Raw genomic sequence first — 26287 nt, 5'->3', positions numbered from 1 at the left:
CTAGTACTAATGAGATTTCCTATAAATGTATGGTTCCCCTTCACATAGCTACGTCTTCCATCGGCAAACATGAACAGCTTGAATTTCTTCTAACCACTCAAAGATAGGCTTAAGGCGATCCTTGCCGCTTTCATTGACTCGACTCCCAATACAGGATTTCCTTAGTTATGTGACAGAGCCAGACAGGTGGATATCCAAGATCATAATAATAGAGCGAACGTAAAGAGTTCTCCCTAATATGGGTTTTCTGGGACTCACAGCACTCGCGCATGTACGAATTAGGTATCTACAGTATTTTTAAATGGTCCTGATGAAACTTTCTCATCTCAAAAATAAAGTCCCTTGCCGGAACTGCTGCGGTCTGCTGGCTATCATCGCGGCGCTAGAGATGATAGCATTTGGGAACAAAGGAACAAGTGGATTTAGATTCGGAAAAACTGGGCTGCGGAGGGAATACTCCTGGGCTTTGAGTTTTCAAGCGAGGCCTTTTATTTATCGGTATTCTGCTCCGAAAGGAATGCGAGAAAGACCGATCCACCATGCACTGAGATGGAATTGACTTTGGTTTGAGAATTCAGCTCGATAATGCATACAGAAGACTGTATGTAAACGAAGATTTGATATTGCAAAGAGAGAAAGGAGCCGAAAACTTTCTCTTATTAGACACATGATCTGGCCGAAGAAGACAGATTCTCGCTCACATCATACTGATGCGGCATCTCTCGCTCCCACGATTGCCACAAGACCAGATACTGGATCACCGAAATTCCATCTTCGGAGACTAGACGGGAATCAATGGCGCCAATCGGTATCTTTTTGCCAACCTAGTCGCTCCAGTTAGCTCGACAGTCAGAAGAAAGCTTATGGACGAACTTACAGCCCCCGAAGGATTGTGATCATCCATGGTGTGGCAGATGCAGGGAAGACTGGATCCTGGCGACTCTTCTTCTGAGTACGTGGCATCATCGCTCTCTGATGCCACAAATCTGCGATCCTCACTTGTTTCCGAAAGGTCTTCCTCTGTAGTGGAATCGTCGTCCGTTTCTTCAATCTTGAGGTCTCCGTAACTTGACAGGATCTCGAAAAGCTCGTTGTGACTTTCTTCTGTTTTTTCCGACATCTGTAGAATGATGCGGCAGAAACTGGAAGTGTCGAGCAGTATAGGGATCATCTCAATTTATAGAAATTATCGGCGTGTGATGATTTTCGGTAGCTTGGAGTTGAAACTATATGACGACCGGTGAGCCACATGTTACAAAATTTGGAGGGACGGGCAATTAACATTATCATTGGCCCGCTGTATACATGTCCATGCGTTCAAGTGAGAATTTCTGCGGTATGTTGGCAAGGACCATCACTGGGCATTGAGATGGTTGATTCATCGAGAATGGATTCCGGGGGTGGGAGGAGCGCTGGCCCCACCAGAAGCCCGTGGTTGATCCTCACAATGACTTTCCCACTAGTCACAATGGAACGACAGGGGCAGTCGCCCATTGACTTTAAACTGATTCGGTGTATATTCTGGGATAAGCTTGATCAGAATGACCAATAAGATATTGTGTATAGTCCTAATCAGACTGGATTCATGATGGCCATGGTACGATCCATTCATCGAGGGTGGTGCGCATGGTAACATCCAGATGAGTACAACGTGAAGTATTTGGAATTGTGTAGAAAAGGCACTTCAAGCCTAATCACCAGCCATGAAAAATGCTACCCTTTCGCAGTGTGTAGGACTGTCTGACAAGATTCAGGGCTACCATGTTCTCGGTGAAAGCGGATATATGCCGATCGATATTCCAGGGTAGATTATGCTGTGGGCATGCTTCGTGAAATTCTGCCGTATATTCAATATTCCTCGTCGCTGTGGCTTACTAAAAGGCTGATTCAGTGACTTGATGGAAATTGACACGCAACTGAGTCACGACTTTAGACCACTGTTTGGCTCTCTTTACATAATGAGTCAAATATAGTATCGTCAGAAGTATTATCCATATTTGCAAAGATACTTCGGCACTCGCTGTTTTCAGCATACAATTTTGAGGAGCCTGACGATAGCCGAGATTTGATATTCGGGCTCTGTCTTCGGCTGGAACCATGGTTCCCGGACCCATCGCGGTCAGTCAGAAGAGTCGGCCAGAAATAGCGTGTGGTGGACTTGTCTCAACAAGCTGATCTGATCGCCTACAGCCTAGAGCTTATGTCACATAGGATAATGATCCGTTATCGTTCTCCGCAGTTTGCGGATAGTTGGATAATGAATTGGTATATCGCTATCCGCCGATACTATGCGGCTAGTGCCGCAGTCTACGTGCAATCGACTTGGGTTGCCAATTCAAAAACTATGCTGAATTGTATGGTAAAGTGTACGCTTCTTTATAGTCCGGTCGCTATTTTGTGCGGCATTCTCTTTGAGCTTTTTTCGCGTGCTCTTTGGCGATATCCTGTGTCTGTTAGCAGGATACACCGCATAAGGCGATGCCCCTGTATGTCAACCTCCCTGTGGCTGCCATAGCGATACTTGTTTTGGTTTCTATCAGAACCCCCAGTCATATCGACAAGATGAAACGCAACGTTAGTCGAACCATTCTCAGCAATCTCCACCTTTTTGGGTTTGCACAATTTCGGTCGAGAAACGGACTCATCATGCTGTAAGGTTCTCGGTGAGCATTGCAGGCCCTAGCTGCATGTTCTCTGTCAAACAGTACCAAGACCCCTGCGAGCCGTCTGGCTTGCTCCAGAATGTTACAGAAAATGAAGGCGATTGTTGCTGGTCCAGCTGAGAAGCGCCCGCCACACTGAAGTCATAAATGCGAACACGCCTCGGGGGCGGGTGACTCTCCTCGAGAGCTGTCTGGGGGGGTCCAGTCCAAGTACAGTTCTTCAAGCTCATTCATCCGAGATGAGATCGTTTTGTAAGGTTTCGTAGTTTCTAGCAACCCAGGTTCAGCAATGCGAGTTCGCAGATCGAGCCCCCGTCGATCGATATGTGACGATCTAGACCCCCAAGCAACGGCATGCAAAGGGAAGGCCATTCCGAAATCCAAACTGAAGGCTTTGGACAGATCATCGGTGTAACGGCTAGCATCGGCGGATAGATTAGATAGTCGTGTCATCACAGCTGAGTCGTAAGCGGAGCGGTTGGTATTCCAGTCGAAGGTGTAACATTCTGGTTGATAGCTACCAATTTGGCAGTCGAAACCGAACGACATAATGCTTACGGCATCGGCTGCTCGCTGTTCACTTTCGTCCCACGTCCGTTCCTTGCGGCGAACCCACTCGTCGAATTTGAAGTTCCATTGAGCCCGATCATAAGCTACAAGATCTTGGATGATGGAAAACTGTGTGGCAGAGGAACCACCTTGTTTTGAAAGTAAGTCAAATTGTTGAAAATGTAAGGTTGCGGAAGTAATCAAATCAAGAAGGGCGGCTCTTGCTTCTTCGACCAACTCAAACTTTTCGGGCAGAATGATGTTTCCTTCGTCGTCGACTGGATTTAGTAACAAGGTGGTGCACGTATCTAAGTTCCACTGGAAAGCATTCATGTTAAAGAGTGAAAGCAGTGGCCCGATCTCCGTTTCCATGAAGTTAGCCTCGAGTGAATCGTATTGTTGGCCCCAGGGGCGGCTAAGCTCCTTGCGACTAGCTTCGCGCCAGGAGTTGAAAATTTTGATCCCACTTCTTATATGCGATGCGGCGGCTTCAACGTTTCCCTGGAAGTATTCAAAGCATATGAAAAGAATATTGGCGATAGCAACAACCTGGAAATTATGAGGATCTGTCGTGAGCATTTCTATGAGGGACCGAATGGCCTTATTATATAATTTGATCGGTGGCCCAGTTATTAGGGAATTTCGACGTGAAGGTGGGATCTTATCCGCTGTGGCATGTTCATGGAGACTACCGAGGGCTGCGATTGCTTGACGAATGGTAGGCTCGCCGAGACTGAGTTGCAGAACACTGCCCTGGAAGAAGGTTTGCTGAAAGTTGCCGGCGAGTTGCGGGGCCGTACGCAGAAAGAAGAGCTCCAAAGCTTTCGCGGTGGTTGGATCGACCTCGGGAGATGGGGCCAAGGTTCGCGGTAGCATGACAGAGGATGCTTCAGGCGTGCCATAGGCGCAGGTCCGCCCACCGAGAAGACATCTACGTCTATCAGCTGAAGGGGTTCTAATTTTTGGCCTCTGCTGTTTTTTGGGCTAGGGGAGAGACCGATCAGACAGGACAGGTCGGGTTTCTAGACTTGACCATCCCGGTCGTGAGAGAAGAGCAAATAGCCATACCGGGCGCACACGGGTTTCTCCTCGTCACATTTGACGTGACGAGCCCTGAGGGAAGATTCAGCGGCGAGTTGGGTGCTATGCTGGAAGGGATAACGAACTTGCATGTAAGGCAGCCAGAATGCACCTTTGGCCTGCTTGCACGCTGTCGAGACATCGAGTTGGGCTTGTTCATGGCTCGGGAAACATTGTTCTTTCATTATTGAAGAGTTACGCAAAAGGCGGGGAGACTTGGCTGATAAGTCAGCGTGGGATGTTAACTACATGTAGCCTTGCCCCCCGAAAAATGCAGGATGTAGCTTCAAAACAGGTTCCCAAATTGCTGTCATCGTGGCGAGAAGACTGCAAATTTATCTTGTTGACGATTTCTGAATGTAAAAAAGGAAGATAAATCTGTCCATGTGGTCCAATTTCTATGTTTGACGCGTACGCGCACCGTAGATCAGGAGCGCTGGATTGGCTTTTAGTTTACCGCTTTCTAATAGCGGCAGAACCTGCATCATACATAATAATAAGATCGTTGGAATCCGTCGGAAGATCTGGCGATCTGGCAAGACCGCCCGCGTTCATCGTTTGCCCTCGAATCACAACCCGCTTGAATTTTCTTCCGAGTCACTTCCGTTTCTCTACGGTTGATTTGAACTCGCGCTTCTTGGCCACCTCGTGATTATAATGAAACCACTTTTCCGTGGTACTTTTGGGCATGTCCACTCAGGTTAGCATCCGGCGGTAACGTGGCGCGGCGACAAGGTAGTGGTGCACTGGTGTGTCGCAGCGCGTCGCATAGGGCACATGGGCCACCACGCCCATGCCCACACGGGCCACATCTAAAGAAACATGATGGCTACGTTCGAAGTCAACTAGCACGTCTTCTCTACTAGGTATCAAAAAGCGACTTGGCACCTTTCGAATACAAATTAGGCCATTGTGACCGTCGTGGCAATTGACTGGCCGTACTTGCCAGGCTGCTTCCCCCTCGGTGGTGAAACCGAGGAGCCATTCGGTCGGCGTGCGGCTGCATTGAGCAATAGCATCGGGGGAACAAAGCCAACTTCATTACGGCAGCTTGACAACATGGTTAGTTGGCTTCCAAATTATTCTAGTGATGAGAACGTACTTGCCAGTTTTGTTCATGAAATAGGCCATGGTGGCAGCCTTGAATCGCTGTCTGCATTAGGACACGGCCAATGCAATTTGCCGTTGAATACACTCGATCTAGTACCAATTGTCAGCAGCTGGCACAATATGGTCGTTCGCAACTCACCGTGGTTGTGGCCTAGATGAGATCTCCTTATACCAGCCACAATACACTATCCCGATCGGACACTTGGGAACAGCCGAACAAGGGCTATGTTTCACTGCCCATGTCAGCATCATTTCTGGTGACTGGGGTTGGTACGGACTTGTCGTCAATGTAGTCTGGCATCAGCATAGGGTAAATAGAGACGAGGTAGCAGGCGTCAGCTCGATCACACGTCGGAGGGCCAGGGGTGAATCCGTAGCGCGGGAATGGATGTGGGCCATATCTGCCAATGCATAGCTGTTTCGTCTTTGCCGTTCGTGCGCCAGGCAAATCTTCACGTGTTAGGAGAAAGTTTCACTGGAGGAGAGATCGTGGTATTTGGCCTATGCTAAAGTAGGAACTGACCTGAAACGACTGCTCTCGCCGATGCAGTGCTGCGGCTTGCCTCGTCACTTGCTCAGCCGCGACCGGGCTTGACAGAGCTATCCCTCAGACTGTGGCCAGAAGCTCAATTCCTTACTGGTTGATACTATCATCGGAGAGACCATGGTCTTACTCGATGGCCGTCGATGCTCGGCTTTTCTTCGCTATCGCTGGACGCTGCGATAGCTCACTCGGCCTAGCATGGGACCAGATGATGCCGTCATCGAGGCTTCGAATCGGATATTGGACAAAAGGTGCAGGGCTCTCGGGATAAGGAAGCTAATACAATGACAGTTAACCTTTGGATGGCCAGGATCAAGCCGGGAGAGATAAAAAAAACATGTTGGAACTCTACAATATGGCCAATCAAAGGGCACTGAGCCTTCCTAGATTTGTTTCGTCAACGTGAGCGAAATGGGCGTTTCAAGCAGGTGTCTTGAAACAGCGAAATAGAAACGCACTGAGATTCATTGGCCCGTCCCGACGTACACCCTTAGTTTCGAGGACAAAGTACGGCTCGGTCGTGGCGAGTGCCATCTTGAAATTTGACCTATGACTAGAAAGATGCATCAGCAATCGTTTCTGATGGACAGAGAGCACGAGGACGTCAAACCTCAAGTAAATAACATCTGCACTGAGATCCAAAATGCAGCCCCGGCCATGGGAGTAGACAGAGGCAACGCACCAGGGTGACTCAGAGGAGATCGAGCGTCCCGTGATCGAACGCTTGCCCTCTGATACCGGTAATCGTTGGCACAGGATGGATGCTCTCCAAATTGCCGCTGATAAAAACTTACGTTAACTATTGCTGTTCGCTGCATTCTGGCAAGGTCGAAGCGGCTGTGCGAGGGATGATTTCGATCTATCATTAATCATCAGTAGGCAACTAATGAAGGCACTTCATAACTCAACGCGCGTGCAGCTTCGATCATTTTAAGATCATCCAAAGTCCGTCAAATGGTTTCCTAGAGGGATAGTAGAGGAGGACTGATCTTGAGCATATTCCATGTCAGCATAATTTCAAATGACGGGCAGCTACACTCACTTGCTGTTTGAAGTCTTCAGCATCGAACAATGACAAGCTAGTGCGATGCAAAAGGTCAGTTTAATTATAAGTGCATAACGTCGAGGCCGGTCCACCGAAGTGTTGCTGGCGAAGACGAAAAGCGATCGATAATCTTTGGCCCAAAGTGACAAAGGAATGCTTGAGACCGAATGTTCTGTTGGCGAGGGCCCGTATATTTATAGCACTCCAGTCGGGCATTCTGCTTGCGTCGAATGATCATTGTAAATCGCGAGGGCACAAATCAGATGACTCTCCAATTGCAGCTGGCTCAACATTTCATGAATGATTTAATGCATCGAAGGCATTGTATTTTTTCCTGATGACCCAGCATATGAATTGTTTTTCTCACTGTTGATCTCGTTTAAACAGTTGCGAAAATGCCGCAGAAAAGCAGCGATGACGCGTATCAACATTCACCACCACGTGTCCGTACGTTATTGCGATGGGTGGGGCGGCAACCTTCCCTAACTGATGATGAGCGCTTTATTAGTGACCTCTCGCAGTTAAGATGGGAACAGGAACGTGTATAGTTTGGCCTTGACGGGTCACCTGTCGCTGCGGTCTTATGCGTAAACGCATTAGACTGTAGCGTCAAAGAAGGCCCGTCCGCGCTCCCTTGTAGGGAGGCAATGTGTCTGTATATTGCAATGCTGGTTTCTATATACAGAGGGGGGTGGGAGGGACAAAATCGAGACTTGACTGCGTGAGAGATGACGAGCTACTACCAGAGGCAAGCAACTGACTCTTGCGAGGCAGTAGTAGGAAGAAGGAGCCCTCCGTAATGTCGGTGTAGATGTCACGTGAGGCAGCGTGGCAGCTTGAGGCAACCCCAATAAAACTCCTCCCTCTAACCCATGATCGAATTTGACGATATGGGGGCTTTGCATAAACGATGAGCCATATAAATTAGCGTGGAAAGAAGCGGGCGTGCTGGCTCAATTACAGACTGGCATGGCCGGACTAAATGGATACATTTATCGGATCGACGGATCAATGCGCATGTGGACAGACCGTGGAACACTTCCTCTTTCGATGTCAAAGGTAGACCACACACCGGACGGAAATGCTGCAATGTAGCCACACCCACCGAGGCAACGTATCATTTTTTATTAGGTGGAAAATCGCCTTTGGATGACCAGAACTGGAAGCCGAATTTGGAAGCAGTGCGAGCCAAAATACGGTTTGCAATCGCCACGGGCAGACTCGACGCCGCTTAACCGTGTCGACCAACCAAGATTAATCTTACCCCACCAACTATCTTGTGCTAGAGACGGTAGACGTGCTTCAATTGCCGAGAATAGGATGTTGAACACTTGGAGAAACGCCTTCAAGCAAGACTACTAACTAAACACTGACTCACAAGGTCCCGCTAAGATATTAACATCTGAGATGACATACACTATAAGGAATTTTGTATGGGCTCCAAGGAGGCACAGCATTAGCTCAGGCGTGTACATTTAGATCTGTGATAGTTGCCCTTTCGGCTCAGCTGTCGGGCGTTAATGAATTGTGTGTGTGTTGATAAATTGAAGCTCCGGGGAATTCTTTTGTTCTATTACGATTTACTTTGCTTTATTCTCTAAATTGTGTCCACCGAATAAACCAGCTAAAGGGAACTCGTGGAGGCGTAGCCAGTGGGACAGGTTTTCCGTCAATACCATCCAACCATTAAATTTCATCAAATTGAAGTGCAGAAAGGGTGCTCATAAGTAGAGCAAAGGGCCGATAACCTCTCTATAAGAACGGGGCGGAAATCTTGAGTAATACTCCATGCATTCACCCAGGAAACAGATACGGAGGAAGACGTGGAAGCCCACTCCCAGAAACAACTATAGGATCGCCGCATAATCTATGCACCACCACATGGGTGCCAAAGTGTTCCTTGACGAAGTGACAAACGAGGTGTAACCGAAAGGGCAGTGCAAGACCCCCAATTAATTGGAACTATAGAATCAGAGGGAACTAGGTATATCTGACAGATAGGATAGGGGATACAAGTAAATCCAGGGGAAATGGATCATAATGGGCAACAGATGCTATGACGTCTGCACTGCATAGTATTCGACATGGAAGCTGCATATGCAGCCCAGTTTGTAATGTGGTACGTTGCACCTCAACATTGTTATAGATTATTAGATGGAAGCTTTCCCGTAAATGAACAAGCAACTTGTGCCTAACTATTTAGGTACATATAAGGCCTTCAAGGGTCGTATTGCTCGTGTGGTATCAGATTGAGGCGAATTATTTCATGTAGCAAGATGTATCGTCTCTTCTCGATCCTTCTCGGCCCACCGTTTCAGCAGACCATCCCGTATCTTGTTTGCGACCACAAACCCTTTGCAGAAGACCAGGCTGAGCAGATTTAGAATTTCGGATTGTTGATAGACCGTCCGGGCTCGAGCTCCCGCAACAGTTACTGGGAAAAATAGCATCACTCCTGGGATCTTGGAGTGGTGCAACACCTCTCCCGAGAGATACAGGACAGAACTCAGGTGTTCAGAAACTTCAGCAGGGGATAACACCGGGGCTGGGATATTATCCCAGTAGGTGAAATAGTCATAGTTGCCAGAAAGAAAGATTAGTAGCGCGTGATAATATAGCAAAGCTAATTTTGAATATTCATTAGGACCATCCTGGACCAGCTGCAGCAACGCCTTCGTGTGCCAGTTATAGATATTTCCTTGTACATCGAGCCCCTCAGCCGCAATCAGAGCAACTGATGGATCTGTGAAACGTTCTTCTTCAGGAATCTTATCAATTATAGCACCGGCTCTGTCGTTCGAATTGTTAAAATAGAAGAAGTTGCTCATTTGTTATTGCTGACTTACCGTAGGGTGAAGGCGGATGCCTGAATCATGAGCGTTATAATCTCTTCCAAGGGCTCCCAGCGAGTGGCATTTCTCGACAAGCTGTTTTGGAGTCGAAGCCAGCATTCCTGAGAAAGGATAGTTTCTTCGTCGAAGAGTAATGCTCGACTGGCTTCGAGAATACGAAACAGGTCGTAGAATATCCTTCTGGCCGTTGACATGCAATCACTTGGTCCTGCAAGCTGGAGCATTTTTGATGTTCCATAGAGCATGTGCTTTACCCAGCCCTGGCCCGAATCGTCTGAAAGCAACTAGGTGTATCGATGTCAGTCAAACCCGATTTAATGCATCCGATAGAGGATACCCTTTCTGATAAAAAGCATACCTCAAACAGCCCTAGGAAAAAGGTGGCTCAGAGGACGTCCTCTCTTTGCATCACATTACTTTTTCCCAGACAGCACCGCAAAATACTAATTGACTTATGGTAAGAGGTCATGGCATCCACATAGGGGGGGTTTCTCTCCCTGTAATGCTCGTCTACCGGTATTTCGGTTCGCATCTAAAGCACCAACCGCAATCACTGCATGGTACAGGAGCGGGGAAGTCGAAATTAGAGGAAGCAAGTCCGGAACTATTGATGAGAAGCCCATCGTGAAGATGTTCTGCTGAATAAAAGAAACAAAATAATCAAGAAGGCGGGTACCCTTATCCTTCCCGATAAAATCGAGTGGGTGAGTTCCTGAGGTATGTTTATTTTTAACAATCATGCCCTTTTGATCAGAACTTCGGTGGGCGCCACCAAAATCATCTTGCTGTGTTTGGTTGACAAACACAGTCATACCGTGGCCCGATTGCTGCTGGGCAATGCACATCGTATTTTGTCGAACGCAACGAGCACATGGAAATCCCCCTTCACACTACTAAATATTAGCTGCTCGGATCCCATATAATTTATGCTTCACAATTCAGACCTTGATGCGTCGTTTCGCACAGCTGAGGCAGCGCGTCATCCGCCTTCGCTTGTCCAGCGGGCCGACCATTCTCCCGTGCAACGTTGCAGATGTGGACATGACCTTGGAGAATTCTCTAACAAACACTTCAAGCGTGTATTCCCGATGACCACTACGATGAAAATGGACATATTCGAGCGAGACCTGGTCCGGCAGCAGCCTGCGACGTGGCTGATGGCGCTAGCCCAAGTCGCGACACGAATGGCGCTAACCCAATTGGGAACTAATGTCGCGAGACAAGGATCGACATCACTTGAACATTACTTGTTTGTGACAGGATGAGGAATTGAGGTACTGACTAGTACTGAACATGTCCAATAGAATCAGATGATTTATTGTAGGTGTTGAGATCGGTTGAACGATCTCAGGGGTCTCTATATTCGAACTATGGCGTGTTATGACACCATACTAGAAGGAAATTGGGTGAACGATGAATAAGCCTATCCCGAAGGGTCCTAGTGGTATTTGACCACTCCTTCAGTTTGTCAGTTTGTCCCCGATGACCGCTACCATGAAAATGGATATATTCCAGCAGGCCCTACTCCAACATCAGGCTGCAATTTGGGAGATGGCACTAACCCGAATTAGAAAAGTAATATCGTGACGCACCGATGCACATTGCTTCAGCAATTCTGGATAGTTCTTGGTGACTGACTTAAATCTGATCAACTAACGCTCTATCCTTTCCATTTTGGGAACCTCATTTACGTTGGCAGAGAGAAATTTGTATTCGTGAGTTGCTACGGGTGCTTTACTGATGTATAAAGGCCAGGGCGGTCCTCTGACTATTGCGCTTGAATCACATCTCATCAGCAAGATTTCAAAGACTTTACTCTAATCCTACTTTTCTCCTGGACTGTATCTTTTGGTGATTGAGAATGTTTCAGATTCTTCGCCTTCTGCCCATTGTGGCCATGTCTGTCTCTGCAGTGGTGATCCCCAACCCACTCGGACAATACGATGTGTTTTACCACACGGCCAAAATGGTCGAAAAGACCAGAGTCGATCCCTTTGATCCCAAGCACGGTCCGCGTGTAGTCATGACTTCAATATTTGCTCCCACCCACTGCAAAGTCGCTCTCAAGAAGAAAGACTACCTGCCCCCCCGCAACAGCCGAATACTACTCTGAACTATACGGCGCATACGGACTTCCCAACGGTTCGCTTCAATCAATCTCTTTCCAGGCATGCCCAGAGCCGCCACGAGGCCATCACCTCCATTTTCCGGTGGTGATCTTCTCGCCTGCTTTCGGCACGACACGCCTGTTCTACAATGCCATTGCGCAGGCTGTGGCCAGCGCCGGGTACATCGTGGTGTCTCTTGACCATCCCTATGATACCGAGTTTCTGGAGTTCCCAGACGGAAGCATTGTGACTGCAGCAAACATCAGTGACGCGCAGGTTCCACTAGATGTCGAAACCAGAGCTCAGGATGTGAGGTTCGTGCTGGATCAGCTGGGCACAAAGGCTGGCGTCGCAGCCCTACTCCCTGGAACAGGGGCTGCGGGATTGAGAACTCGGCACGTTGCGATGTATGGTCACTCAGTCGGGGGTGCAGCTACCGCCGCAGCCATGCATCTGGATCGTCGGATTGTTGCAGGTGCAAACCTGGACGGGTCAATGTTCGGACCGGTGGTTCAAAAAGGCCTTCAGGGACCATTCCTCCTATTCGGACATGAAAACAAGACCCAGAGGACAGACTCAACGTGGAAAGAGTTTTGGTCAAATCTGCAGGGGTGGAAATTAGAGCTGGAAGTCGCCAAGATTCAACACTACGCATTCTCCGACTTGCCGTTTCTATTGAAGCTCCTGCGTCTGCCTGTTGAGCAGATACCGGCCATTCAAATGATGGTTGGAACTTTAGACGGAGCCAAGGGATTTGAAATTGTTCACCGAAACGTCGCTGCCTTCTTAGGCTTTGGGCTTGGCCAAACCTCGCAGTGTCCGCTTCAAGAGACAGTCTCGGAGTATTCGGAGATATCGGTCTTTGCGCGCAGTAAATGAGAAAATACTTGGGACAACAGATTGGATATATGACCAATTAGTGCCGTGTGTGGCCCACATGCACACAGGCCTTCGGTTGAATGATTGATTAATATTTAATGTGAGGGTCTCACGTATCTGTGGATGAGTATCGTGTCTTTCGGATGTATAGTCAATATTAAAGAAAGTTACAGTCGACTCTAGATACAAGACGTAGCACGAGGAAGCAAGAGAAATATAGCTTCCTCGCGTTCAGGGGAACCCAGATGCGCCATGTGGGTCCGTGTCCTCCGCATAGCGTGTATGCCTCATGTATATCCCTGACATACGCAGTTGGGACTTTGCGCAGCTCCTGAGGCCCAGAAAATCTCTATGCTTGAGCAGGAATCGCCAGAACGAGGGTTGGTCGGGTTTTCAAAGATGCGCCGAAATTGTTCTTTTCGGAGCATTTGTTCTCATGACATTATTCTGTCACCCTGATATGCAATGTCGACGCTTATGCTCTACCTACCTATGTTTACAAAAGATTAAGAATGTACTGTAAAACGCGACTCACAACACCACTTTGCAATCCTCAATTTTGTACAAGTCTCAATTATTCCCCAACAGAGGAATCCAAGATTTCATGCTCAAGAGCTCCCATCGACGCGAAAACGCTTTCGTGGGGGGGGCTGCACGGATTTGCTGTCTGTTTTCGGATTGAAAAAGAGTCTTGGACCTGCTGCAGATAAGCAAGAAAGGCAAGAAAATCGTCAAAGCCCTCCCAGTTTTTATTGGCCCTTGAACGTATTTCCGGGAGCACCCGGTCCCACAGATGCCGCAGACGGTTATGCGTCGCGCCGAAGTTGGGTGGAGCCCAACGGAGTAGCTCCAGCGCGAAGGTGCACACAGATTGGTTGACCCTTTGGTAGGTATTAGTGTACTTGAAGTTTCCTGCGCCTTCGGAAGGAATTTGGTCAACGAGGAAAAACGCAGAATGCGAACCAGGTTGCTGTTCTAAGATGGGCGGCATGCTCGTCCCATTTTTCAAGCAATACACGCGAGAGGTTGTCCCTGCCAATCTTGATTTTGCGAGCTTCGTTGAAGTGGCTTCCGTAATGGTCGAAGTAATCCTGCAATTTAGACATGAAAGTTTTGCATTCCCGCCAGCTGCGTGCCGAGTAGAGCCGCAGGTCCCCAGGAGCCGGCATTTCTGGTGATAGTCGGCATTCGAATTGACTACGCAGCTGTGTAGGCGGTTCTGATGACAAAATTGCTTTGGGTTTCCGTTCAGCTTCATTCATATTCAGTGAGACCAAAATCTCGTCAGTCGAGGCGGTACTATTATTCCGTTTTGCGAGAAATTTCGCTCGGGACGAAGTGGAGTTTTCGACTTCCTGCAGATACATAGCAAAGGAATTGTAATCGGAAAACTGCACGTATGACTTTTGCGCATGAGCACGGATATCGGGGAGAACTCCTCTCAGCAAATAGGCCATAAATTCATTGCTGCTGATGTCCGGAGTGACAGGCGCCCATTGGATTAGCCAGAGAGCAAAATGAGTGACAGGCTGGGCAATTTTCTGGGAGGCGCTTGCAATTCCCTCAAGGGCTTGCCTGTGGTTTGCGTATCGTGAGAGCTGCTGAGCTAGGAATGTACAGTATAACATCCATGATGTGTTTCCAGACGCTATTATGTGATTGTGCCACTTATCCATCAGTACGGGCGAGATGTATTTTGCACCTAGCTCCACTTTGCGAGCCTCGGTGTAGTAGTTGGGGTAACGGGCGAAGTGGGCTTCCATGGTATTAATGTAGTGTACGCACTCAGCCCATCTTCTTCCTCGGTAGCTTCCAAATTCAAGAGCTGGCGGAATTGGCGGAGTAGCTATTCGACGCACAGTTGTAGATTGGATGAATGGCCACGGCGCATCGGGTTGGATACTTGTCCGATGTTGAGGAGGGACTGCGTCTGTGGCTTCCTCGGGTTCGTGCCCGCTTTCAGAGAGAAGCGTCATCTTTTTTTCATTGTTCTCCTTTTCATAAGGCCCTATGTAGAGAGGGTGTTCCAGGGAAGCAGATCCAGGGGCTACGTTGTTGCCCCAGATCGCCGGAGCTGGTAACTCCCGTTTCACTTCCCCGTTGACCATCCGTGCTTGGGTAGGGGCAGAAGTCGCAGCCGCGTGCTCTGATATATGGAGCTGGTGAGCTGCCGGAAGATAATCCTCTAGTTGAACCCGCTCATTATTTGCAGGCGTGTGACCATTGGCAGGTGTGTCGTTATCGGCAAACGTTTGATTATTTTCAAGTGCATTGTTATTTCTCGGTGCCATATTCTCGCCGGAAGGGTTCAGGACAGATTTCATGAACGCATCCACAGCGCTGCTGGTGTCTTGGCCGGGCAACGGAGAACGCTGTCGATTCCGAGATGACAGGTGGATTTGGAACGACAGACGATCTAGGAACCACCGACGATTGGTGACTAACCGAAGCAAAAGCGTCGGGGCCCCCAGTTCGTCGAGCGTTGTCGAGGCGTTCTTGCAGCCATTTCCTTTCCTCGCAGATTTGTACCTGCAGCTCTATGAGCCGTCTGCGCTTGCGCATCCTTTCCAGATTTTTGGAACACTGGTGGATTTCCTCATCGAGATCAGAATCCCCATTGTCGTCGTCGCTCATCGTGTAGGTTATTTGGTTCCCGTGGTGGTGTGCTAAATGAGAGTGTCAAGGATAGAATGACGCAACATGAGTTTTTTACCGCATATCACACCGCACCGCCTCTGCACTCAAAACACTGCTGTTCTTGGGGTCTCAACGGACGCACGCTCCTATCCGTGTCAGTGCTTCCACCGCTAAGTACAGTTCGCACCGATGATGCAATATTTTCCATTCCCCAACTTCTTGATATTGGTCTCATCCATCCAGTATGCCTGGCTCAAGCGAAGAATGTGAACGATCTGTAATCGAGGACTGAAACGGCCAACCTGGAAAAAAAAAAACCTGTTATGGTTCAAGGGAAGATTGATTAAGTTAATATTTCAGTTGGAATACGTGAGGCTATATATACATTGAGAAGATCAAATTGATTGGAAATCAATTTGATATTTCGTATAACTCTCTTGGGAACTAATTCCGATGGTGCGGTTTCGTTCCTGATCTGCACCAGCCTCATATCACAATACCCTTTGCAGTATGGCGGCGAGGTATCAAACTCAACTCCCTGGGACTCGATGTATGTTCCGATCGGCAAGTATTCTTTCCCATTGTCGGCTGAGAAACCTTCTGACCTGGACGCCGAACTATCGGCGCGCCCACGCCTCAAATTGCCGAAATTTCTGCAGCGCTTCTTGTTTCCATCTCATGGCGTATGCCCACGAGACTCGAGAATAGCCGTCAGTAAAGGCGATCATATACCTTGAGCCATCTTCGGCAACTGGCATCTCCATGATGTCCTAATGGATCATCGCAAAAATCCCCGACGAATGTAGATGCAGCTGTCTTGCACAGGAGTTCGTCTTCTGGTGCTGCTTACCCGATATGCACGCTGGGCACCGCGGAGTTACCTGAGTTCGGTCCGTGTGGGTGGTCGGTATGGAGTGCCGGTTGCCGGATGACCACCCTCAAGTCTCCCCGGTTCATATGTCCCATCTGAGCGTGTCATAGCGCTTCGGATGCCTAGTCTACGCCCCTGCATGCATATCCTTTAAGTATCACAGTTTCACCATCGAGTTCAGAGGTTGACGATGCGCATCCTACGCCATTTGGCTCCTGAGGGTCATCGAAATCCATAGCCCGCGCCTGCGGTTTCAGGGAATGTGCATGGCCACGAGTTGTCAGCCTCCTCGCCAGTTGCACTCGTTCTCTGGGTCTTTTGCTCACGCTACACCGCAGAATTGACAGATCCTCCTCCGCGTGGTAGAGGGTTCCCATCGCCCGTCCTCGGCGTTGCACGAAGACGTTCTGAGGATGCGCTACTACCGAGTAACGGTCTCGCAATAGCTTCGGCACGCTGATCAGGTTCATTCCGAAGCGTGGCGCGAAGTACACATTCTTCAGCACCAGGGGTTGGTTGAACTTCCCCCGGAGCGTGAGATTCACCGTACCAATCCCCTCAGCTTCCACTGGGTCGCCCGCCGTGTCCAACATCTCGCAATGGGATCGCAAACTGCTGAAGCAGTTCCGATCCCAGTAGAAGTGGCTGGTGGTCGCCGAGTCCAGGATCCACCGGGGTTGCGGTGCGTGGGTATAAAGGGTCGTCACCCTCGCCCTCACGAAGATGATCCACGGTCTCTTGGAAGTCGGCGGGTCCTGCCGTTCTTAGATCTGGCTTGCTAGTATTTTCTGTATTACATTTCTTGGTGAGCCGGAAGCACTTCGCTCTGCCTTCACGCGTGGCTTACGCCTTAGCTCGGTTGTTGCCTTACGACTTTTCCATTTGCACATCTTGACACGCTGTCATTTGGTCTTATGAATGCTCCTACAATTGATGGTCCCATTCTTGAGTAGAGAGCCAACAGAAGAAAATTGATTCGATTGCATATCATACTGTTGGGTATTCTCCACTCAAGAACAGCACACAGGACGGACCAACTCTGATTGAAGTCCATAGAAAGCTGGCTTCCCATTGAGTAAGATCGTCGCGTAGTATCTTTGAGGATTATCCAAACCTGTGAACTAACCCTGTTTGGTATTCTGAGGAGCGAGTGGTTGGCGCCCACATTGTGCCATCCTCACGATACCGGGAACTAGTGGCAAACTAGAGATCGAAATCCTACAAAATCATGTTCCGTACTCTGGTTGAACTTATTTGCACCTGGGTGCAAAATCTCTACTTTCATGCTTTTGCATTGCTCGCCGTGGGGTACGATATATACGCCTCTGCGCTTGAGCCGAACTTTCGATAAAAGATTTTGTCTCGGTATCTTCCCAAGTGACCAATGAGCCACGCGCGTGCCGTGCCAACTAAATACCGCGCGACATATACCGGAGCAAGCATCTGTAACGGCGCATAGATCTCAACTCGATGATTCAAGGAGTCGAGCAGGCGCCAAACACTGAAGGAACGGAGATAGCCTGGGGTTCCCGACCGACATGACCGCAGAAAGACCCACTTTTGCGCCCTTTCCAGCCGCGGTTGGAGGAACTACAGCTTTCCTTCTACTTTCCTCTTCCCCATCTACTTTTCCATTATTCTACTCTTCTCTTTAGGCATCACCTTTCCCCCCATCTACTCTTCCATAAACTAAACTCTCTCATCTCATCATGCCTCCCAAAAAAGCAGCTGGCGTGTCCAAGAAGGCCGCTCCCGCCGCTCACGCCTCCTATCGCGGTATGTTTTCATGAGCCACAGGCCCCGCGTAAATGCGATCGTGGTATCGCCAGTGTCGCGGAATTCTACTGATACCGGCAATATAGATATGATCAAAGATGCTATCGTCAACGTGAGTAGACCACCGCCGGTGCCCGGCGTGTTGTGATTCGGGTTGCGCGCCCGACCGTGACGCGTTCAGACGTTTCACTTGAATAGCCACCATAACAATGTGGAAGGGCTTCATTTATCTTTTTCAATTGCTGACTGGCATTACCACCTATAGCTGAAGGAGCGCAATGGTAGCAGGTATTTTTGCACATTTCAACTCGTCGTCGTGACCTAGAGAGAGACTCCTCCCATGGTCGCGTTGGGTTTTCGTCCCACAACATGATACTGACCTTTCTTCCCGCAAAACAGCCGTCAAGCCATCAAGAAGTATGTCACCTCGAACAACCAGATCAACGTTGCCTTCCAGGCCACTTTCGATGCCCAGTTCAACAAGGCCATTAAGGCTGGTGTTGACAAGGGCGAGTTCACTCAGCCCAAGGGTGAGTCGCGTTTCCACTCTGTGCTTGTCATCCGGCACGGTCTTTCGTCCCGTTTGATTCCGCGGAACAAGACCCTGCGGAATCCATGACGGGGACATCGTCACCATCGCGCTACTTTTGAAATAAGTTGCTAACGTGTCGCATCACAGGTCCCTCTGGTCCCGTGAAGCTGGCGAAGAAGGAGCCCGCCACTAAGCCTGCGGCGAAAGTCACTAAGTCTACCGCCGATGTAAGCTCTCCTCCTTCAATGATGCTCGTTGGCGCTGATCTGACAACCCGAATAGAAGACCACCAAGGCCCTCGCCGCCAAGAAGGCCGCTATCAAGAAGACCACGGCAAAGACTACCATCAAGCCTGCAATGAAGAAGACCGGCCCTAAGAAGGCTGCTGTCAAGCCCAAGGCCAACTCCGGCAACATCCGTAGGACCACCCTTGTATGTTCACGCTCGCTGGCGCAATTTCTCAACGCTCCGCCCGCCAAGGCCGCCAAGGCCGCCAAGAAGGAGCCAACTACCAAGAAATAAAGGGCCCTCTGCCTTTTTCATAGCCAGATGTCGCCTCTCCGTTTTTTACATTCGCTCTCCCAGGAAGGGTCATCTTCGTGTTTTGCATCTTCCTTCTTCCGTTGTAATTTTAATGCGCCGGCCCACTGATATGGTGGCTCTGACGGTTCTCCTTCGTGATTACTTTATCCTGGGATATCTTCGTTATGGTGGCTGAGGGTCTTTTTTATCCAAAGTCGAAGGAATGGCGTTCTGCGGTGGGGTTTTTATGAGTAAATCATCTGGCCTATTCCTTTTTCTATTATTCGTGGTTGGAGATCAGTCGAAATTGAATCACTTGGAACCACTTTGGTATTAATCGCCATTGCCATGATTTTGGAAACTAATTCCTTTTTCTCGTTCTTCATGAAAAATGCATTGTGGATTTGGTCATGGAGCCTTCAATTACAAGCTGTGTATGCGGTAGAAGTGGATAGTGGCGTAAAAGAAGAAAACTTCAGAAATAATGAATAAACCTACTCCTAAATTTATGAAGTATTTCTCAGTTAGGTACTAACCACTCGTCAGGCGCTGAACATTGGATAAAAATCATATGATTTACATTTATTCTAAATGTAAATAAAGAAATAGGGTTGAAGATGGCCAGTTTCGACAAGACGGTCTCGCGTGAATCTTGAATCGCATCAAAGTCTAACCATCGATGAGGAACCTTCAACGCCATGCGCTCGGATCAGTATAGAGCATCCGCCCCGCTTTTGGAACCTTGCAAAAGAAAAAAATCCGAATCTCACCCAAATATTTCATAGGTTTGATTAAGGCGACAAAGGCCGTCAATGCCTTTTGTACAGTTCTTGAAAAGATAGGGTCTGGGGCAGTGCAGACGTGTGTGTTCTGCAAAGCTTCAGATGCTTCTCCTCGACTGTCCGGACCGGCGAGCTTGAACCTAGCAGATTCCAGTTGCGAGCTTTGGCCGATAACTTGAGTAGTCCATTCGATATATCAATATTTGCTAACTGGGAAAGTTACCGAAGGAGGCTGACAGACATCCGGAGAAGGGCATCGTGCTTGCTCAATGCCCTCGAAATTACAACTCGCTTGATTTTTCCGAGTCATGTTCCGAGTTTTCGTTCGCTCTACGGGTGATCTTTGCTTTTTGGCCACCTCAACTGAGAATGGTGAAACCACTTTCCGTAGTTAGTTGGGCATGTCGACCGAAGTCAGCACCAGCCGGCGGTCTTGAATTGAGAGTCATCGGGGTACCGACTTAGGGGCCTGCTCTTCCAAGCGCGTGCCTCGGGAGGGATACGGCGGTGTTGTGCACTCACGCAGCGGAGCATGTCGCTGTGAAACGTGAGGGAACAAGCATAGAGAACCCTTCAATTGCAGTTGATTTAACATTTCATCATTGTTTTGACGTAGCATTCGGAGGCATTGCAAAGTTTTTGGTGATACAGTTTATAAAACTCGTTTCTCACTGTTGGCACCGTTTAAACAGTGGGGGTGCCGCAGCAGAGCATCGATGACGTGTTTCATCATAAACCATCATGAGTCCGTACATTATTGCGACGTGTAGGGCGGCAACAGATCTTGCCATTTCATTTCACTCACCGATGATAAGCGCTTTCTTTCACTTCAACAAACGCCCCATCAATAATATATACAACTAGCTCCTTGACTATTTGGCACACACGCCTTTTATGGGGGAGCCTCTCGTTATTGGGACTTACAGCATAAGTCAGTCGGGATTGACTATTTGATATTGTCACCTAACTTGGTTCCAAGGTTGTATTGTACATGTAACTCTTCATTGCACATTACGCAATGCACTTTGATTGGCAAGCCACCAAGGGAAAGCTGATCAACTGATCTTCCGAGCGAATTATCATGTCGCTTACGTTTTAATAGACCAATTATTTCTGCCATCAGCCTCGTCTTTGCGTAGTGCAATACCCACATCGATCTCCTGGGAACTGAGTGGACATGGAAATTGGGTATTACTACAAGGGAATATGAGCCAATCAGCGCCATGAATGGCCCATAAACCTTCGGTGAAATGATTGGTTGATGCCTGACCATGGCTCCCGGGAGCCTGTGTGTCGTCATTATTAATGTTATAATTGGATACCGAGTCTTCATTCTAAATCGTAAAGACTAAAGCGAATACGATTTAGTTGACATTCGTGGTCGTGAGTACGTAGAATATAAGTCCGGAAGATACAGGTATCTGCCAAGCAAAGGCAAAGGACTAATCTTCTACAGAGGATTCTAGGATTCAAATCCTTGTTGAACCGGCCTAGCATTTACAGAGTGAAAATTTCGCATATTGAAATCGAGAACTGCCCGACACGCCTGTCTAGATGTGCCATAGATGCACGGGCCTCCAAGGCCGTCTTGATCTTCGTTGCTCTCTCATCTGCTGAACGGGTTTCATCTAGTTTGACAGTCTAAAGTACCCCAATTGGTTATCTTTCTCCTGACTAATCATTTGGCTCCAAGGCTTCCAGGTCTCTTGCCAGCACGCCATTGCCCAATTTGCCATAGCAGGGCCATTTAATCTTATGAAAGCTCTCTCTTTCTTGAAAGATATCAAGTAGAACTTTTTTTCCTCTTGTGTATTAGAGCTGTCTTCTTCTCGGTTGTCTCCTTAGGATACCTCATCGCAGAGAAACCCTTTGCGGCTTGTCAATTGTTCAAAGATGAGCACCCTTTTTGTCTTTAAATTAAGGTTGGTTGATGTTTGATGGTTGATTCTTTCTCTTGAGAGCTGGTGAACACTTTCCTATCCGATCACTTCAGTCATCGACAGATATCCTTATCGACGAGATAGTGAGAGGGAGCTAGAGCCTCAACCTCACATGGCCCATTAATAAAAGCCCTCCGGTCAGCATTTGAGTACCAGACAGGGTTTCGATAGAGTCGCTGTATTGAAGAAGGCGGGCGTTGATCTCAAGTTCCCTTCACCCTCTTGATTACAACAGTGAGACCGACTTCATGCCAGAAAGCTTGGCGTAATTTCCATCTACGCCAAAACCTGCTGAATGAGGAGTTTGTGGAAATGGAGCTCGGGGAACTTATGGAGATGGCGCGCAGAGGGCGGTTCTCATTATTGGCAGACCAGGCATGAGACACAAGTAGTCTTTACAGCTCACCGTCGCTTCTTTATGAGAAAATCGACTATTTTCTTCTTTTCTGATTTTGTGTGGGATAATTCAGTCACCTGAGATATATAGACCGGGGATGTGGCACATATTGTAGAAAGTTATAATAACAATTTGATTGATCTTGGAGTTGAACTTGAAGCCATACGAAAAGGGGTAAGGTTGTGAAAGCTTACCGAAGTATCGGCCGTACGCACAGACGCAAATTCGCCACAGAGTTAACTAACGTGGTCGGAGCTTCGACTTGAGCTACGAATCAAGGGAGACCCCTCCAAACCCAAGTGCGTCAAGCCCCAGCCCTCACGGCTGGGACTTCGCGAAGTCAGCACTTTCTTCTTCCAAGTACCAAAATCGAAAGCGATCCACCACGTTGGATCGCACTTGATGGTGGTCTTCTTTTCCACAATAGGCCCGAGAATAATGCTCAATCAATAATTGTATTTAAGATTTGTCTTCACGGCAGTACACACGTAGACTGGAATCGGGGCAGGGCTCAAGGGGTCCTGGTCGGAATCTAATCACGAGGCGCGAATGATGCGGCATGCACTTCAACAAAATCAGAGTCAAGTCGCGCCTTGACTGTAATAGAGGACAGATAGGTGGCTACTAGCAAGATTCGGAGCCTGTATTGACCGACTTCACGAATTGCTATGTCTTTGAAAATGGCCCGTCGTTGACGGCCACATCTCTCGAGGGCCTCGAACGATGTGGTCAAAGAGCCATGAAGTTCTTTTCCATACATATGGCGTCTATTGCCACATAAAGATATATTGAGCGCAAAATTTGCATTTGGTTGCATCTCTTCAGAGACTGGAAACATCACTTTGACAGATAAAGAGAAAGGCTCTCCTTGCACAACACAAGGTGGAGGTTGGCTGTCGAAAGCAACGATAGGGTCGTGTACGTCGACTTCTGGGGCTGACATTCTGGCTTCACTTTAATTCAAGTTTATTTGGGGGCTGAATCGAAAGATAAAAACATTTCTTAGGTTCTATTATACCCGAGGAGAAAATTTTGACACGACCTTGCGTTATATGCTTGCGTCGCTCAAGCAAACAGGATTCCCAGCGAGTTAGGGTTTTTGTCTTACTAGAAATTCACATATGAAAGCAAGACGCCAAGCATCCACGATCAGCCGTTCTTCGTAAGATTTGAAAGGATCTCCACGTCGAAGATACTTTTGCTGTTTCGGGCCTGGATCCTTTTTTTTCTTTTTATTCACTTGGTTCACTTTTTTCACCTTTTTTCTCTTCTTTACTTTTTTTTTTTATATTTCTTTTTGTAGAATCCTAATGGGTCTTTCATCTAATCACTGGACTTTGAATTGTCAGGTCCTGGTACCTCTCGCCAGATGACCCGGCCCCTAGAGGTGACAGAAGGAAGTGGGAGAGCGGTATTGGTACGGGCCTGACAGTCCGAGACGAGTCCCCCCTGTGATAATTACAGAAAATACTACGAATGTGATCTACCTGGTCCCGTTGCGGTATGCGTTTGATCCTCTGGTGACTGCTGTGTACGGGTGTTGCGCAGTACCCAATTGGAGACACTGACAAGGATCTGCGGACCCTCTGCTCCATGCGCCCTAGGGACCTGGCCTCCATTTGGAATTTTTTCCGCACACCGGGAATACTGAGCACGCTGAGCGGCTTTGACCCTCTTGTGCTGGATCACATCGTCGCTTGTAAAGCCTTACAGACGAGCAGGAGCTGGCAGCCATTGTCTCAGATTTGTTACACATTCCTCCCACCTATCTGACAGATGGCCAAATGGCTGATTCCGTACAGTTCGTGGCCAACAATCTCTACCACACATCTCTGGTCTCTTGTAGTGCGCTCCTGAACCTCAATGGGCACACGAAAACGGCACTTTCATTTGCTGATATCTCCAAAGCCAACCCTACCTAACGGGGCACGGCAACACGGATCGATTGCTGTATAATCCGGCAAAAGGGCAGAATACAAGCCAGTGACCTGGCACCAGCCTCGAGAATTATGATGGAATTGGAGCACAAATTTGCCAAGGAATGTAGGGCACTAAGAGTTGATAATCACCACCGCTGAAGAGCCCGGACTGTACCACATTTTAAAGACCGTACGAGTACTAGATACTTGAGTGGAGCGATTATTAAGATCATCGGATACGAATCTCTCCGGGAATTGGTGAGCGACTTGATAGCGACCGGAATATTGTGTGAGTGTAAGCGTGCCACGTGGCGACGGAATCGATTTTGAATAATGGCGGGACGGACCGCGATGCGAACCCCTGAACCGCCCGACCGTGACGACGAACGCGAAGATTCACCGCTACGATTGTCGATGCCGAGACGCACTACCCAACCACCCAGTAATTATGGCAGAGAATGACACGGTCTCAACTGAGAAAGAAAACCCAAGACAAGCCAGTAACTCAACGTGACGCGGTCCGCTCTTTCCTCACATCTCATCGGAAGAGCAAAAAGAAGATAGAAAGATATGGCCCGCCCGTCAAAACCCAGCGGGTTCAACAACAACGGGTGATATGGAATTTTGCTCTGGGCTTGCGTGCTCAGCAGAGGCGCTGCCAGATGGGGAGAGGATTATCGACCGAACCAGAGTGTTCCTAACATAACCCATCTCGAAACAGCCTATATCGATTGCTCTAAACACCAGTTCCAAGAGCTTCGAATATTAATTTAGAAGAGTCAAAGTCATGTCGTGAGTCCATGCGAGCACATTGAGGCAGTCCAGGGGACCAAATGAATCGGGCTTGGCAGCCGGAGAAAAGAACTATGCCGACTCGTAAAGGCTCTGGGGTTGGCTTTCGCTGCTAAAGCTATTATTCGCCGATATGGTATGTTAAACAAATATATCATCACAAATTGAAAAAAATAAAATAAAAAAAAAACCAGCCATGATACTTAGCTTTGCGCCGAAGCCCCTAAAAATGCCATCCCGTTGGGTGGCGCTGTCTTGGAATTGATCTCTTGCATTTTCTAGGTCTACTAGAGGCAGAAAATTTCCGAATTGGCCTCGTACCGATCAACGGGAGAAGACCATGATCCAGTGGATGAAGCGGATCTAATATCATATATGATTATTACTTTTGTTCCTATGCTTTTACAAGTGATACAATGGTGCGTGGTTAGGACCTTTGTAGGCAGCCTCAATCGGACCAGCATCGACGAAGCCGTCCTTGAAGAAAGAGAAACCAGTATAGGGCTCAGATGATGTCACATTGATACATTTCCGAGGACGTCTACCGGCACAATAAAACAAGGAAATGTTTCGATTACGCCAACAGTGGCCCGCAGATCCCCTGGCCTCAGAGCCGCGCATAGACTTTAGTCCCGGGACGGACATAGCTATCCCTGGAAGGTCCCATCATAAGCAAGCGAGGGCCAATCGCATATTGTACCGCCAAGCGATAGCGAGAGCGAGAGCGACCGACGGCGTCCAAGGGATTTGAGAATTGGTATCGATCTACATTTAGAGTCACGACCAAAAGCACAGACTCAATAATTCTAGGTTCGGACTCGCGAGGGTCATGCCATTCATCGTAAGTTTGTGTGGTCAGTGCCGCTTAAAATGAGAAAGGTCGCACAGCAACGCCTAAAGGCGAGTTCTTGGCAATACGCTCGAGGGCTGGGACACAGCCATTAAAAGAACGGGCGCAATCCAGATCCAGATTTAAATTAATTTCGATCGATTGATTGATCAACCTAGAGGATATCGCCAAGAAAGAAATATCACAATATTCCATATGGGTGAGACAAGAATAAGGAGAGGTTCGCTCTCGCTCTCGCTCATTCTCGGTTCTGTAGTACATGATTTCATTGGCTCCAAATTCAAATGGACCTAATGATTGACTTCACACTAGCTTGCACTAATTATCGGAGTCTTTCAAGCCGAATTTTAATCGTATTTATCGCATCAATTGAATTCAGAGCTAGGATCCAGCGTCTGAGTAAACCTGATCCTGGTCTTCCTTCGAAATACCGGAGATT

The 26287-nt window shown here is 48.3% G+C and overlaps 6 protein-coding genes across 6 annotated transcripts; 2 read left to right on the top strand and 4 right to left on the bottom strand.

The window, feature by feature from the left end:
• Positions 1-659: 659 nt before the first annotated feature.
• On the bottom strand, positions 660-1120 carry N7481_001592 (uncharacterized protein; the record flags this gene model as incomplete). Its single annotated transcript, XM_057260811.1, has 2 exons — positions 660-824; positions 878-1120. 2 exons carry the CDS (start codon positions 1118-1120, stop codon positions 660-662), a joined length of 408 nt encoding a protein of 135 aa, XP_057128643.1.
• A 1684-nt stretch (positions 1121-2804) lies between these two features.
• Positions 2805-4477, bottom strand: N7481_001591 (Zn(II)2Cys6 transcription factor domain-containing protein; the record flags this gene model as incomplete). Its single annotated transcript, XM_057260810.1, has 2 exons — positions 2805-4143; positions 4281-4477. 2 exons carry the CDS (start codon positions 4475-4477, stop codon positions 2805-2807), a joined length of 1536 nt encoding a protein of 511 aa, XP_057128642.1.
• Positions 4478-9255: 4778 nt separating this feature from the next.
• Positions 9256-10067, bottom strand: N7481_001590 (uncharacterized protein; the record flags this gene model as incomplete). The annotated part of the gene is made up of 2 exons (XM_057260809.1): positions 9256-9781; positions 9838-10067. The coding sequence occupies 2 exons, from the start codon at positions 10065-10067 to the stop codon at positions 9256-9258; spliced, it is 756 nt and encodes a 251-aa protein (XP_057128641.1).
• A 1673-nt stretch (positions 10068-11740) lies between these two features.
• Positions 11741-12830, top strand: N7481_001589 (alpha/beta hydrolase family protein; the record flags this gene model as incomplete). Its single annotated transcript, XM_057260808.1, has 2 exons — positions 11741-11852; positions 11941-12830. 2 exons carry the CDS (start codon positions 11741-11743, stop codon positions 12828-12830), a joined length of 1002 nt encoding a protein of 333 aa, XP_057128640.1.
• Positions 12831-13765: 935 nt separating this feature from the next.
• On the bottom strand, positions 13766-15464 carry N7481_001588 (uncharacterized protein; the record flags this gene model as incomplete). Its single annotated transcript, XM_057260807.1, has 2 exons — positions 13766-15202; positions 15276-15464. The coding sequence occupies 2 exons, from the start codon at positions 15462-15464 to the stop codon at positions 13766-13768; spliced, it is 1626 nt and encodes a 541-aa protein (XP_057128639.1).
• A 2583-nt stretch (positions 15465-18047) lies between these two features.
• Positions 18048-19168, top strand: N7481_001587 (histone H1/H5 family protein; the record flags this gene model as incomplete). Its single annotated transcript, XM_057260806.1, has 6 exons — positions 18048-18114; positions 18201-18226; positions 18380-18402; positions 18514-18644; positions 18794-18873; positions 18929-19168. The coding sequence occupies 6 exons, from the start codon at positions 18048-18050 to the stop codon at positions 19166-19168; spliced, it is 567 nt and encodes a 188-aa protein (XP_057128638.1).
• Between the last annotated feature and the right edge of the window lie 7119 nt (positions 19169-26287).

Source organism: Penicillium waksmanii, assembly GCF_028829765.1.
Source record: "Penicillium waksmanii strain IBT 27052 chromosome Unknown utg000001l:1.0-4852451.0:1.0-4856178.0, whole genome shotgun sequence".
Classification (NCBI taxonomy): Eukaryota; Fungi; Ascomycota; class Eurotiomycetes; order Eurotiales; family Aspergillaceae; genus Penicillium; species Penicillium waksmanii.
The sequence above is the reverse complement of the archived record's forward strand: the minus strand, read 5'-3'. Positions and strand labels throughout refer to the sequence as shown.